The sequence below is a fragment of the Neofelis nebulosa genome, chromosome 7 (assembly GCF_028018385.1).
Source record: "Neofelis nebulosa isolate mNeoNeb1 chromosome 7, mNeoNeb1.pri, whole genome shotgun sequence".
NCBI lineage: Eukaryota > Metazoa > Chordata > Mammalia > Carnivora > Felidae > Neofelis > Neofelis nebulosa.
Genome location: NC_080788.1, coordinates 133,336,305 through 133,352,267, shown reverse-complemented (window position 1 = coordinate 133,352,267; position 15,963 = coordinate 133,336,305). Strand labels below are relative to the sequence as shown.

Below are 15,963 nucleotides of genomic sequence, written 5' to 3'. Positions count from 1 at the left end.
ATTAAAAAAAAATATTTTATTATGACTCAAGATGAAACTTGCTTAGTTAGAAGGTGTGTGGATTCAGTAAGATTAATCATGATGGTCTTAACCTTAGACATTGATTCTGCACACTGTTTCGTATACTGACCCTATGCAAAAACAAAAATAATTTTCTGAGCTTTCTTAGTCAAGTGAATTGGATTTATTGACAGTTTTTATCTTTTGTAACAGGGAAGGATATTTCTGTTGCACAGTTATTTCATTTTTAAAATGTATAGTATTCTGAATTTTGGGAATATTTTACTGAAGTCTTAGAAAAATTAGTCTTATTTAGTCACTGCTTCAAGAATATAAATTGTTTTCCTTATTTTTCTTTTTGTGATATTTTTATTAGAAATTTATTTTATGGTAAAGGTTTTTATTTCTAGGCACTTGTGAGTTAGCTTGAGACTGGGTAAGTAATTGGGGGAACAGAAGATAGGATATAACTGCTGCATCTTTTTAAAAATATATATATTATTTTTAGAGGAAGACAAAGAGCGTGATTTGGGGAGAGGGGCAGAGGGAGAGAGAGAGAATCCCAAACAGGCTCCATGCTCAGTGCTGAGCCCAACTTGGGGCTGGATCCCATGACCTTGGGATCATGACTTGAGCTGAAATCAAGAATCTGATGCTCAACTGACTGAGCCACCCAGGTGCCACATAACTACTGCATCTTCAATGAATTAGTAGAAATATTTTAAGATTCTGCGTTTATTGAATTTATATACTTACATAAAGTTAGTATTACTAGAAAAATTCTCTTTTAGATTAGTTATGAAGTTTTACATTCTTTTTTTTTAATGTTTATTTTTGAGAGAACGCAGGTAGGGGTGGGGCAGAGAGAGGGGACAGAGCATCTGACTCTTGATTTTGGCTCAGGTCATGATTGTTGTGGAATCAAGCCCCGTGTTGGGCTCCACACTGAACATAGAGCCTGCTTAAGATTCTCTCTCCCTCCCCCTCTTCCCTGCTTGTGTTTGTTCTCTCTCAAAAAAAAGAAGGGGGGGGGGGAGGGTAGGTGATGGGCATTGAAGAGGGCATCTTTTGGGATGAGCACTGGGTGTTGTATGGAAACCAATTTGACAATAAATTTCATATATTAAAAAAAAGATACATTTCATGCATTTATTCTTCTGTGGTGGACATTTGAGTAATTTCCAGTTTTTGCTATTATATGCAAGTTTCTCAAAGATGTATACTTAGGAGTGAAATTGCTGGGTCATAGAGAATTTATAAGAAAATGCCAAATTGTTTTCCAAAGTGGTTATACCATTTTTAAAACCCTGTTGATCCACATCCTTTTCAACACTTGGCATTGCTACACTTTTTAATTTGTGTAAGTCTAATTAGTTTAAATGGTGTCTCATTGTGGTCTTAATTTTCATTTATCTAGTGAGATGGATCATTTCCCCATTGTTTTTGGTTTTCTGCATTTCCTTTTCTGTCAAACATGGGCTTAATATCTTTTGCCTATTTTTCTATGGAGTTGGTTTTTTTTATTAAGTTATTTTATACTCTAAATACAAATGATTTGTAATTTTTATGGGTTGCAAATGTGTTTTTCCAGTTTTTTACTTTTATAACAATTACAATAATTACTATTGTGCCTTTTGTTGACCAGTTCTTAATTGCAGTGTAGTCAAATCTGTCTCTTTTTTTTGATGAATAGTTCTGTTTTGTGTATTAAAATAATATTATACTAGGATCAGATAGTGTCATATTTTATTAAAAAAGTGTTAAGGTCATTAAAACATAGTTAAATAGGAAAATATCTTTTGTCATATTGCTACAATTTATTGAAGGGATTAGCTCATATTGATTTTATACTAAAATATACTTTAAAACAATTAGAAAAGAAATGGGATCACCAAAAAAATTTTTCAATATATTGCTTTAGCCTCATCAAGAATTGTCTTCCCCTTCTCCTTTAAGTCAGGAAGTTCCTATGACCATTCTATCTTGTTCCCATAAATCTTTTCTCTGAGGGGCACCTGGGTGGCTCAGTCAGTTGGACGTCCAACTTCAGCTCAGGTCACGATCTCGCAGTCTGTGAGTTCGAGCCCCGCGTCGGGCTCTGTGCTGACAGCTCAGAGCCTGGAGCCTGTTTCAGATTCTGTGTCTCCCTCTCTCTCTGACCTTCCCCCGTTCATGCTCTGTCTCTCTCTGTCTCAAAAATGAATAAATGTTAAAAAAAATATTAAAAAAAAAGTCTTTTCTCTGAAACATTCTAATTGATGACATACTATTTAGGCCTTACCTATTCTTCTGTCATTTCTTGTCTTAGGCCAGGGTTTTCATAGTGAAGGAACTTTGAGAGTTTATAATCTAACTTCTATTAGAATGGAAATGGAGTCCAAGAGAGGTTACGTGATGTGCTCAAGCTCCTGTGCTATTAAGTAGTCAAGCAGACTCTTTAGCAAGCTGTAGTTTTTTTATTTCAATTTCTAATATTCTTTACATCACGTTTTGTCCCCTTTTGTAAGGGTTGGAGTCATGTTCATGCCCTCTGATTTCCTTCAATATTCTTCCCTCTTCTATAACCTAGTATTCTAACTCAAGTGTACAGACATAGTAAAGGGAAATGTGATCTTTGTTTTTCTTTCTTTTTCTTCAAATAGCTAATGAATATTTCTTGTGTTCCAGGCACTAGGGGGATATAAACAAGATGCTATCCCTGTCCTCAGAGAGCTTATAGTTTATTAGAGGAATTAGCAAGTAAATAGATTATTACATTTCAGTGTTGTAAGTATAATTACACAGGGTAATCACAGGAATTCTGGAAACATGTAGGATGATACTGTTGGTTTTAGTGAGTCAGAGTCACTTTGTGAAAGGTGGGACATTGAGGTTCACTTTTAAGATACCTGTTTCTCATAGTTAAATAAGCAGTGCTGATTATTAAATAGTTATTAATACTGTCCATTTAATTATAAATAACTAGCTTCCCTTAGACTTATTCTATAACTTGTTTGTTAAGCTGCCATGGTTCTTTCTTCCAGAGAGATTGATCTTTGAGTAGTTGTAGAATACAATTTGGAAGGGACTCAGAGGATTATCTATAACTTAGAGAGTTATTTACAACTCTCTTGGGGCTATTGCCCATTGCAGTTAATTAGAATACATGCTCATATAACTTCCTCATATGCCTAAATATGACAATATTAGTACATCTTAAAAACTCGGAATTTTGGGGGCGCCTGGGTGGCTCAGCCGGTTAAGTGGCTGACTTCGGCTCAGGTCATGATCTCGCGGTCCGTGAGTTCAAGCCCCGCGTCGGGCTCTGTGCTGACAGCTCAGAGCCTGGAGCCTGTTTCAGATTCTGTGTCTCCCTCTCTCTGACCCTCCCCCATTCATGCTTTGTCTCTCTCTGTCTCAAAAATAAACGTTTAAAAAAAATTAAAAAAAAAAAAAGCTCAGAATTTTGTTTGCTGGAATCTCTGGCTTTACTTTCTCTTTTAATATATACATTTTTTCTTTTTGAGAGAGAGTGAGCAGAGAAGAGGCAAAGAGAGAAGGGGAGAAAGAAAGAATCCCAAGCAGGCTCCGTGCTGTCAATACAGAGCCTGACACAGGGCTTGATCTCATGAACCATGAGATCATGACATGAACTGAGATCAAGAGTCAAACACTTAATGACTGAGCCACCCAGACACCCTTCTGGCTTTACTTTTTAAGACTCTGGTGGCTAAGAGTACTTAAAGGACCCCATCAAAGAAAGTAATAGCCAAAGTCCTCTCAATGATTAAATTATGCATTCTCATATGAGAGAGATGGGACTAAATCTTACCGTATTGGACTTTCCTGGGTGAACTGTGGCAGGTTACCTATCTAGAAAGTTACTGACTTGTATTTAGCTACATAAAAAAAATTGGTTCCTAAAATTTAACAGCATTGCTATTAAGCAGCAGTAAATTGTAATTTTAGATGAGTCTTGGTCAAATCTTTTATGCTTTCATTAAGATGCTATCCCTAAATTCATAGCCAAGGTAAAAGTTCATCTCCAGATTTTAATTGATGGAGCTTTGCCATCCTGACATACAGGCCTTCTATAACTTAATTTAAAATTTTTAAAACATTGGGGCACCTGGTAGCTCAGTTGGTTAAGCTTCCAACTCTTGATTTGGGGTCAGGTCATGAACTCATGTTGTGGGATCTAGCCCTGCATCAAGCTTTCCACTGAGCTTGGAGCCTGATTGGAAAATTCATTCTCTCTCTCTCTCTCTCTCTCTTTCTCTCTCTCTCTCTCTCTCTCTCTCTGTCTCTGTCTCTGTCTCACACACGCACACTTGTGCATACTCTCTCAAAAAAAAATTTTTTTAAACATTGTCAAAATGAAGCCAAACATTATTGTGTCCAATGTACTCTAATAGGGATGTGTATATTTTGCCAAATATTAGGTTTAAGCAGGATGTAGAGAATGTTTTTTGAACTTAGAAACACAAAAGCGGTTCTTATAATCACACACATTATTTTTAAAAAATCGCCTACAGGGGCTTCTGCACAGCTTAGTAAGTGTCTGTCTGGTGATCTTGGCTCAGGTCATGATCTCTCAGTTCATGAGTTCGAGACCTGTGTCAGACTCTGCGCTGGCAGGATGGAACCTGGTTGGGATTCTGCCTCTCCTTCTCTCTCCCCCTCCACTACTCGTGCATGTGCTCTCTCAAAATAAACTTAAAAATAATAAAAATTAACCACAAAGTTAGACAGTTCCTTTACAGTTAGAGAAATCTGGTGTATAATACCTTAACCAAATGATACAGCCTAACATCCCTAATGATAGAACTTTGCCCCTGGAAATGATGTATCCAAAAGGATACGTCACTTATGCCAAAAAAACACATCATCTGAATCTAATCATGAAGAAACATTAGACAAGCTTAGGTTGAAGAACATTATAGAAAACATAGGTTTAAGGAATTACTATAAAGGATAGTTTTTGGGACAACTGGGCATATTTTATTTTTATTAATATGGGGTATTGTATTGATTTTTGAATGTTGAACCAACATTGCATTCCTGGCATACATCCCATTTGGTCATGCTGTATATTCCTTTCTGTATGTTGTTGTATTTTGTTGATGGCTTAAGTTTTAGAAGGATCCTCTGATTGCTAGGACTAGGAGGGATGGGGGTGGAGTAGGCTAGTTGAATTTCACTTAAAAACCAAAGGGTTCAGGTCATAACATTCAAATTTTGTGATGTGGAATCAGTTGATGCCTTTGTGGCTGCAGGCTTTTCTTTGAGCAGTAAGAAAATGCCTCACAACCCTTGGGGTTCCTACCAAATTCCATTGTGAATCAGTAGAGCAAAGACTTACATCCCTTCATGTAGACTCATTGATTTAATTCAATAAACTTTTGAATTAATATTTTTACTCTTTGATCCTAGTTAAGATATTGGAAGGAGGATGTATTGGTTCAGGTATAGAAATTGTGGTTTGAAGTGGTATTTTTGTGTGTGTGTTGGCGTTTGTTTATCAATTTAAAGGCATATTTTTTTGTTTTAGGAGCCAAGTTTAAAAAATATATTGGCCATTCGGCTCATGTAACTAATATCAGGTGGTCACATGACTATCAGTGGGTTATTTCTATTGGTGGAGCAGATCACTCTGTCTTCCAGTGGAAATTTATTCCTGAAAGAAAACTAAAAGATGCTCTTCACATAGCACCCCAAGGTGAGTAGTATACACTGCCCGAACAGTAACCCTAAAGTAGTGATTTTACTGTTGAAATGTCATTAGTCTTAGTAAGTTAACAGTATAGTTTTTTGTTAGTGGAAATGTTAAAATCCTAGCTGTATGTGTTTCCAGTCAGATTATCAGCATGGAATACAAAGTACTTTTGAGTGTGTTTTAATCCATGGACGGATGAGTGAAATAAGTTACATTATCGAAACAAACATTCAGTGCATTCTTGGGGAGATAGATATCTAGGTTTCATATATAGTTATATATGAACATGATTATCTAGTGTTAATTCATTTGTTGAATATAGTATTTTCTAGATATTTTTCATGTTAATTAGAGGTCATATTCACTTACATTTGCCCAACATTCAAGTTCGATGCAGCAGTTGTTGTGGCACCAGTAAAGGCATTTAAAGTAGCTGTTGAGTTTATGGTGAGGTGGAGGGGAAGGTGATCTGTGATACCATTTACTGACATCTGTGTTTCTTGAATAGATCATGTCATGTGATTGTTTTATGGCTTGTCACCATGTCAGTTGGCACAGGCAGCTCTAAATATTAATTTTACAGTGCTGTTTTGAAAATGAATGTTCTTTAAACAAGTAGTGTTTCATTTTTAAAAATTACAGAAAGTCTGGCTGACTCTAATAGTGATGAATCAGATTCAGATCTGTCTGATGTTCCAGAACTGGATTCTGAAATTGAACAAGAGACACAGCTTACCTACCGTCGGCAGGTAATTTTTATTATCATGTGATTTTTTTCTGAAAAACTCTAGTTTCTTTTTTATCTTGCTCCCTGTTGTTTATTGATTTATTGTTATCTTTTGTGGTTTTTAATTTTCCAAGAAATGTTTTTCTATTGCAGTTTTTCTCCTTTAAGAGTTAAAGTACACTTGTGTAAAATGTTCTTTTATAATAAGTGCTTGATATATTAAGTATGCCTGTAATTCTGTTTGCCTATAGCTTTTTGTCGCAGTAAAGTTCCATTTATCTTCTTTAAAATATTTTCTTATGAAGCATTAGAATTTTGGGGTGCCTGGGTGGCTCAGTCTGTTAAATGTCCGACTCTCGATTTCGACTCAGTTCATGATCTCACTGTTTGTGGGATCGAGCTCCTCATTGGACTCTGTGCTGGCAGCACAGAGCCTGCTTGGGATTCTCTGTCTCCCTCTCTTTCTGCTCCTCCCCGACCTGTGTGCTCATGCACATGTGTGCACACACATTGTCTCAAAACAAGTAAACATTAAAAAAAATAAGACATTGTTAAAAAAATAATTTCATCCCAGCTAGTATCATCCTCAATGGGGAAGAACTGAGAGCTTTTCCCCTGAGATCAGGAACATGACAGAGATGTTCACTCTCACCACTGTTGTTCAGTATAGTATTGGAAGTCGTAGCCTCAGCAATCAGACGACAAAACGAAATAAAAGGCATCCAAATTTGCAAAGAAGTCCAAGTTTCACTTTTTGCAGCTGACAATATACACTACATAGAAAGCCCAAAAGACTCCACCAAAAAATAGTGTATAGAAGTTGGTTGCATTTCTATATACCAATAATGAGGCAATAGAGATATCAAGGAAAAGATACCATTTACAATTGCACCAAAACCCATAAAATACCTAGGAATAAACGTAACCAAAGAGGTAAAAAATCTGTACACACTGAAATCTATAGAAAGCTTATGACAGAAATTGAAGAAGACACAAAGAAATGGAAAACATTCCATGCTTATGGATTGGAAGAACAAATGTTGTTAAAATGTCAATACTACCTAAACCAATCTACATATTCAATGCAGTCCCTATCAAAATAGCACCAGCATTCTTTACAGAGCTAGAACAAACAATCCTAAAATTTGTATGGAACCGCAGAAAACCCCAAATAGCCAAAGCAATCTTGAAAAAGAAAACCAAAGCTGGAGCTATCACAATCCTGGACTTTGACCTATATTTCAAAGCTGTAATCATCAAGACAGTATGGTATTATCACAAAAAGAGACAAATAGATAAATGGAATAGAGTAGAGAACCCAGAAATGGACCCACAAATATATGGCCAAATAATCTTTGGCAAAGTGGGAAAGAATATCCAGTGGAAAAAAGATAGTCTCTTTAACAAATGGTGCTGGGAGAACTGGACAGCAACATGCAGAAGAATGAACCTGGACCTCTTTCTTGCATCGTACATGAAAATAAATTGAAAATGTTTGAAAAACCTAAATGTAAGACAGGAAAGACATCAAAATCCTAGAGGAGAAAAAAGGCAGCAACCTCTTTGACCTCAGCCACAGTAACTTCTTACTTGACATGTCTCTGGAGGCAAGGGAAATGAAAGCAAAAATGAACTTTGGGACCTCATCAAGGTAAGAAAGCTTCTACACAGTGAAGGAAACAGTCAACAAAGCTGAAAGGCAGGGGCACCTGGATGGCTCAGTCAGGTAAGCATCTGACTTTGGCTCAGGTCATGATCTCATGGTTGGTGGGTTTGAGCCCCATGTCGGGCTCTGTACTGACAGCTTGGAGACTGAGCCTGCTTCAGATTCTGTGTCTCCCTCTCTTTCCGCCCCTCCTTGGCTCACACTCTCTCTCACTCTCTCTCTCAAAAAATAAATAAACATTAAAAAAAAAAAAAAGCTGAAAGGCAACCAGTGGAATGGGAGAAGATATTTGTAAATGACTTGTTGGATAAAGGGTTAGTATCCAAGTACTTACCAAACTCAACACCCCCCAAAAAACCCCAAATAATCCAGTGAAGAAACAGGCAAAAGACATAAACAGACACTTTTCCAAAGAAGACATCCAGATGGCAAACAGACACATGAAAAAATGCTCAACATTGCTCATCATGTTGAAATACAAATCAAAACCACAAGGAGATACCACCTCACACCAGTCAGAATAGCTAAAATTAACAACTCAGGAAACAGATGTTGGCGAGGATGTGGAGAACGGGGAACCCTATTGCACTGTTGGCGGGAATGTAAACTGGTGCAGCCACTCTGGAAAACAGTGGGAGGTTCCTCAAATAATTAAAAATAGAACTACCCTACGACCCAGCAATTGCACTACTAGGAATTTATCTAAAGGATATAAAAATGCTGATTCAAAGGAGCACGTACACTCCAATGTTTATAGCAGCACTATCAACAATAGCCAAATTGTGGAAAGAGCCCAAATGTCCATGAACTAATGAATGAATTAAGAATTCAAGAATTATATGCATATGTATGTGTGTGTGTGTGTGTGTATATATATATATATATATATACATATATATACACACACACACACACATACATACATACATACATACATGCAATGGAATACTACTCAGCAAAGAAAAAGGATGAAATCTTGCCATTTGCAACAATGTGGATGAAACTGGAGGATATTATGCTAAGCGAAATAAGTCAGAGAAAGATATATGATTTCACTCATGTGGAATTTGAGAAACTTAACAGATGCACGTTGGGGAAGGGAAGGAAAAATAAGATAAAAACAGAGGGAGACAAACCATAAGAGACTCTTAAATACAGAGAACAAACTGAGGATTGATAGGGGGGTTAGTAAGGGGTTGGGTTAAATGAGTGACGGGCATTAAGGAGGGGACTTTTCAGGATGAGCACTGGGTGTCATATGTTAAGAGATGAAACAATGAGTTCTGCTCCTGAAGCCAAGACTACACTGTATGTTAACTAACTTGAGGATAAAAATAATAATTTCATGGGACACTAAATATGTATTTGTCAGTGCGATACACAGAAAATGTAAATTTGTTGTTTCCAAGGAAGAAAATTTCATAAAATGCCTTCTTATTTAAGTGTTAAAGCTTTACTAAGCGTTAGTAACAACAATGTCTGAAAGTTACATTAGGAACCTGTGAACACCTTTATTAATTTGTATTCTAAGATTATTTTTACTTCTGTACGTTATTTAAAGGTTTACAAAGAAGATCTACCTCAGCTTAAAGAACAGTACAAGGAGAGACAAAAAGGCGGTACTTCTAAAAGAAGAGAGCGGGCTCCAGGAAATAGCCTCCGACTGCACTTTGTTCATGGGTATGAAACAACTATTATTCATTTGTGTGTTTACATATTGGTTCACATTTAGTAGCTTTGTGACTTTGAGCAAGTCACTCAACCTTTCTGTGCCTTTCCCATCTGTAAAGTGAAGGTAACAGTACCTACTTCATAGGATTCTGATGAGGAGTAAATAAGCCAGTGTTTTTGGTGACTTAGAATATTGTCTGGTGCATGATGAGCACTATATAAGTGCTTAAGTGTTGAAAATAAATTTGTCTTATTAAAGTTTAGTATTACATTTATAGAAATGGAGTTCTTTAAACAAATGAAAATAAGTAAAATGTAAGAGATTATCATTTCTCCTAAATATTTCTGATTTGGAATTATATTGTGCCCCCCTTTTTTTGGCCTGCATTTGGCCCTTGTATTTTAATTTCAATAAGATAAAGTTTCTGAATTTTCTTAGAACATCTGGCAATACAAGTGTCATATTTCATCCTGAAACAACAGACTCTCCATTCAGTCCTTCCCTTCTCTGCTACCCAGTAATCATTTTCTTACCTGACTGATAATGCTTTCAGGAATTTGAAAAAGGATTCATTTAGTAAGAATATTGTATCTCTGGTGTTAAAATAGGCAGTATTTCTCTCTAGTTATATATTATATATTGAGTTTCTTTGAAGCACAAAAGAAGGGTTGCTATAAATGGAATTATATTGACTATTTAAAAAAGATTCAGCTATTTTTTCTGGATGTGTATAATATTTTAGAATTGTTGTTGGAACATTTTTGGGGTATACTCATGATTCAACAATGTGTACAGAAGGGTACATTTTGAAAATCCTTTTCTCAGGGAGCTCCCCTCTACTTGCTAGGTGGGATACTGAGTCATGAATCTTTTTTTTTTTTTTTTTTTTTTTTTTTTTTGGGACAGAGAGAGACAGAGCATGAACGGGGGAGGGGCAGAGAGAGAGGGAGACACAGAATCGGAAACAGGCTCCAGGCTCCGAGCCATCAGCCCAGAGCCTGACGCGGGGCTCGAACTCACGGACCGCGAGATCGTGACCTGGCTGAAGTCGGACGCTTAACCGACTGCGCCACCCAGGCGCCCATGAATCTTTTAATAAAACCAATTAGATATTCAAAAAAACAAAAACAAAAAAGAAAATCTTCCCGGCTCTGCCCTTCCAGCCATCATTTTTCACCTTCCAAGGGCATTTTCTTCCCTTTCACTCATAAAAAAGTAACAACTTTTGTTTAATGGTACACAAATTTAGTATCATGCAAATAGTAGTATACTATATATACTTTTCTGCACCTTTCCTTTTCATTCAGTATTATATCTTGGGTTTAGCTATTTGTAATCAGAACAGTTCATAAACGTTTATGGAATTTGAGATGCTTGTATTTTGTTTTAGTTGTGTAGTATCTTGTAAAACTGGAAATTGACCTAAAAGGTACCTATTTCTCCTCTGTATAGTCCATATTGACCAGATATAAGTCTAATGTTAATTTTATGTGATATGTTTTCTATATTCAGTTACAGAGGTTATGACTGTCGAAGTAACCTTTTTTATACTCAAATTGGTGAGATTGTGTACCATGTCGCAGCAGTGGGTGTCATTTATAATCGGCAACAGAACACACAGCGCTTTTACCTGGGTCATGATGATGATATTCTTTGCCTGGCTCTTCATCCTTTGAAAGACTATGTGGCAACAGGCCAGGTAAGGCCTTTGAAAGACTACATGGCAATAGGCCAGATACGTTAGACCTTTGTTTGGGTTTATAGTTAGATTAGTCCACTTTTTAAAAAAAATCTCTCTTGTATTCTAGGAAATGAAGAATAAAGAATTCTTTACAAATAAAATTTACCCCCAATTTTTTCCTACTGTTTTCCTTAGATTTTTATTGTTTTGATTTTTTCTTTTTTTATTTGGAACTAAAAGTTTTGGCTTGTCAGTCTCCTGTCCGGATATATATTTTTTAATTAGTAGAGTAAACATAGCAACATAAAGACTAGAAATCTGGTTTCTTTAAGTTGAGTTATCTAAAAATAATGAAATTAACAAATGTTCTGTGACAAACAGGATGACTACATTTTTGTTTTACAACCATGATAGTAACCATTCAGGTTTACCAAAGTACAAAGCAGAAATGTTGAAATAGAAGACTGAGAAAAGTTTTGACTGATATTTCTCTATGTGGGTATTCTTAGAGAAGGAGGAAAAGGGTGATGTTTATACATTCTTTCTATATGTAAACACCTTACTAGTTTCTTAGTATATACGGTTGACCCTTGAACAACACAAGTTTGAACTGCATGGCTCCACTTACGTGTAGATTTTTCACAGTACTGTAAATGTGTTTTCCTTATGATTTTCTTAACATTTTTTCTCCAGCTTGCTTTGTCCTAAGAATATAGTACATAACACATGTAACTTATAAAACTACCTGTTAACTGACTATGTTGTCAATAAGGCTTCTTTCTGGTCAACAGTTAAGTTTTTTGAGAGTCAAAAGTTATACGTGGATTTTGGACTGTGCAGGGATTGACACCTGAACCCCCACGTTGTTCAGAGATCAACCCTATTTCACTCTTGTCACCTGTTTTACAGAGAAACCATTTCCATTTACAAATGAGGAAGTTTAGGTTTGAAGAAATTAAATAATTTTCTGAAAGATCTTAGAGCTAATAAATGGTAAAGCTTAAAGGTCCCTTAGTCTGTCTGGCTTTTTAAACTGTGTGTAAATATACCTTCTAGGATACATTGAGGTGTGGGGGTCAGCAACTTGCATCACTCTGTAGAGCTTTCCTGAAAGCAGAGAACACTCTTCCTTTCTTCTTTCCCCCGTCTTCCTTCCCTTCGTTTGTGCCTCCCTCTTGCTCAGTCTTTCCTTCCTTTTTCCTCCCTCCTTTCTTCCATTTCTTCAAAAACATTCATAGAGCACATGCTGTGTACCAGGAAATGTGCTGTGCTGGGAATATAAGGATAAATAAGGCATGGTCTTGCCGTGGTAAACATTCATATTCTGAGGGGGAAGGCATACATGCAAGAAAAGTCGTGATACAAGGTTATAAAGTGTAAATAAAGCAGGGTTTCTTAACCTTGACACTATTGACATTTTGGGCCAGCTAATTCTTTGTTGTGAGAATAGTTGCATTGTTGCGTACAGTGTAATCCTATGTATTGCAGGATGTTTAGCAGCATCCCTGGCCTCTACTCACTAGATGTCTATTAACACCACCCACCCAATTGTGGTAACCAAAAATGTCTCCACAATGTCAGATGTTTCCTGGGAGGCAAAGATGGACCCCTGCTGAGAACCACTAATGAGGAGATATGCATAAATTCCTTTTGCAGTGTAACAAAGGACTGATTAATTGTGCCTAATAGAATCAGGGAAACCTTCATGGAGATGATGACATTTGCAATGAGCAGTTTACCTGACAGGGGAGGTTGGAGAAAGTATTCCAAGTATGTTATTTGGAAAAGTGGGCCAAAAATCCCACAAAACATAGCTTATTTAAAAAACTGTGAGTAGCCTGAAGTATTCAAATCTTAGGGGCATGATGAAGAACTAATTAGAAGGATTGGTGAGGTCCTCAGGGGCACTGTTTATCTTTACCTTTAGTTTATGTAAAAGATTCCTCTTAAAGCACAATTATTTACCCATTGCATTTGGCAAGGAGTTTCAGTGTTAAGTTGTTCTGGCAGTACTGTAATGAAAGCTGTATAAAAACTGGTCATTTGCTACCATGATTCTGGGATTGGAGAGAATTCAAGTTAGATTAAAAGTCATTATGCCCACAGGACATCCCTGGATACCTACTGTAGGGGAGGCACAATTTTAGGTCTAGACGTCCTAGATTTTCAGCTGGGGCTCTTTAACAAAAAAATCAATGTCAAAAAGAAGAACAAAAAGTTTATTAACAGGTGTAGTGCATATCACGTTGGAGAAATCTAAACCAAAGTAACTCAGAATGATGGCTTATATTTCCACCTTGTATAGAAAACAGCAGGTTCTTAAAGAAATGACAGGACAAAGGAAAGCAGTTTTAGGCTTCTAAGGGCCACAGGCTGTGGGAAGGTATATATAGGATGAAACTCCTGGAGTAAGGTTTCTTTGGATTCCTCTTGTGCTGTCTCTGGGCTGAGTCTGTCTCCAGTAAAGGGAGAACTTACATAATCAACCAGTTGTATAATGTCAAATGTATCTCAATATAGTTGAAAAAATTGTATATATATATGTGTATATATATACATATATATATACATACACGCACACACACATATATATACACACACATATATGTATAATTATTATAGGTATACAAATATGTGTATATCTATATATATATCGCATTTATGCAGAAAAGGAGGTGGAGTTTGGGGGGGGGGGCTCTTCCTTTATTGCCCTCAGCTGAAAATAACTTCTGTGTCAAAGAGGCATATTTTGGGGTGATATATTCTGGTTTCCTTCACCATCAAGCCATAGGTCTTTTGCTTCTGGCTTCACTTGAACAACAGTACTCTGCTTTAGGCATTGCAGAGTCCAATCCTTTCTCCCAAGGCACAGGCTTACACTGCCTTCCCTATTTCTCCCAGTGCTTTCCGCTTCTTTCCTGTATTACGTTTCAACCAGCCAGTCTCATTTCTATGATTACAGACTTTTAAAATAAATTAAATGTTTCTTAAAATTGTTAAAAATGAAAAAAAATGTCAAAAGTAAAAGTATTTCTGAAGTGTTTTATCTGAGGGCTTTGAAATTTAGATGACAAATCTAAATGGTGTTTTGTTTTGTTGGAGTAGAGTACAAATAATGCTCCTTTGTCATGAACTGTGATTGTAATTGGAGGTGAAAGAACATTACCTGACAACGTGAATATGTTGACTATACCCTAATTTGAAAATTTTAATTCAAATCTGTTGAGTGCTTCTTATTTGAAAGCATTAAATGTCTTGGGGAAACATGAAGATAATTCAGCGGCTGCCACTGTCAAGAGCTCACAATCTAATATGAGTTGGATGAATATACAATTCACTAAAAATCTACCTAAAACACACTCATTTAGATATCTTGTGGGTACCTCAGATTCAGCGTGTCCAAAATGGAGATAAATGAGATTCAGCTTTCCTTTCAAACCGGCTTATCCTGGTATTTCCTACTTAGAACATGACGTTAAATTAGCCTGGTTGCCTAAGCCCGAGAATCTGACTTGTTCTCTTCACCCAACAGAGCCAGTCAGTCCCAGAGCTGCATCCAAGATTTGCCCTGAATATAGCTTAGTTCTCTACCATGACTACATCTGTGCCTTGTTGTTTTGTTTTTGTATTTTACCTTATCTCTGCTGGCCATTCTTTGCTTCATAATTTCTAATCTGTTGTTATAACCGACCAACTAGTTTTACATCTTCAGATTTTTCCCCCTAACCATTTTCTCAATCCACTAATAATCTTTCCTTTCTTCTGTGTTTATCAGTAGCTTTTAAGCTAATGTGTAAGTTCATTAGCATGCAGCTCAAGATATTTAACCTAGGCCAACTCCAGACTCCTCTTTTTTTTTTTTTTTTTTTTTTTAATTTTCTTTAATGTTTATTTTTGAGAAAGAGAGAATGAGAGAGAGGCAGGGGGAGGCAGTGCAGAGAGAGGGGGAGTCACAGAATCCGAAGCAGGATCCAGGCTCTGAGCTGTCAGTACAGAGCCAGATGTAGGGCTCAAACTCATGAACCATGAAATCATGACCTGAGCTGAAGTTAGATGCTTAACCAACTGAGCCACCCAGGCGCCCCCAGACTCCTCTTTTTATCTCTTACCAATTATTTCCTGGTAAACTACGCTCCTGTCTTTTGAGCTATTTAGAATTTGTCTATGTATAATACTGCTTCACATCTTTTACTTAGTTGCCTCCTCTGGAAAATTCTTACCCTCCATTTCTGTTCAGTCCTCCAACTTCATCTAATTCTTATTCCTTTTAAAACTTAGGTAACATCTGAAAACTTGCCTAACCTCTCCTCTCATCCCTGACTGCCATGCCCCACACGTGCCCTAATAGCACTCACTCTTTTATCTTCGCCAGCACTGAACATGGTGTTGTTCAAGCTTCTCCACCTATTAGCTGTGGGAAAATAACCTAGCCTCTCTGTGCCTTAGTCTCTGTATGTTTTAAAATAAGGATATTGTCATTGCCTATCTCTTAGAATTGCTGATTATTACATGAGTCCATCCT

General features: G+C 36.7%; 1 protein-coding gene across 13 annotated transcripts in view; it reads left to right on the top strand.

The window, feature by feature from the left end:
- EML5 (EMAP like 5) overlaps positions 1 to 15,963 on the top strand; it is a 182,288-nt gene that overhangs the window by 70,269 nt on the left and 96,056 nt on the right. For all 13 annotated transcript variants that reach the window (XM_058739946.1, XM_058739947.1, XM_058739943.1 and 10 more), the window contains 4 exons: positions 5,531 to 5,698; positions 6,338 to 6,444; positions 9,650 to 9,768; positions 11,273 to 11,459. In XM_058739946.1, the coding sequence (XP_058595929.1) occupies positions 5,531 to 5,698; positions 6,338 to 6,444; positions 9,650 to 9,768; positions 11,273 to 11,459 (581 nt within the window). The remainder of the gene's footprint in view (positions 1 to 5,530; positions 5,699 to 6,337; positions 6,445 to 9,649; positions 9,769 to 11,272; positions 11,460 to 15,963) is intronic.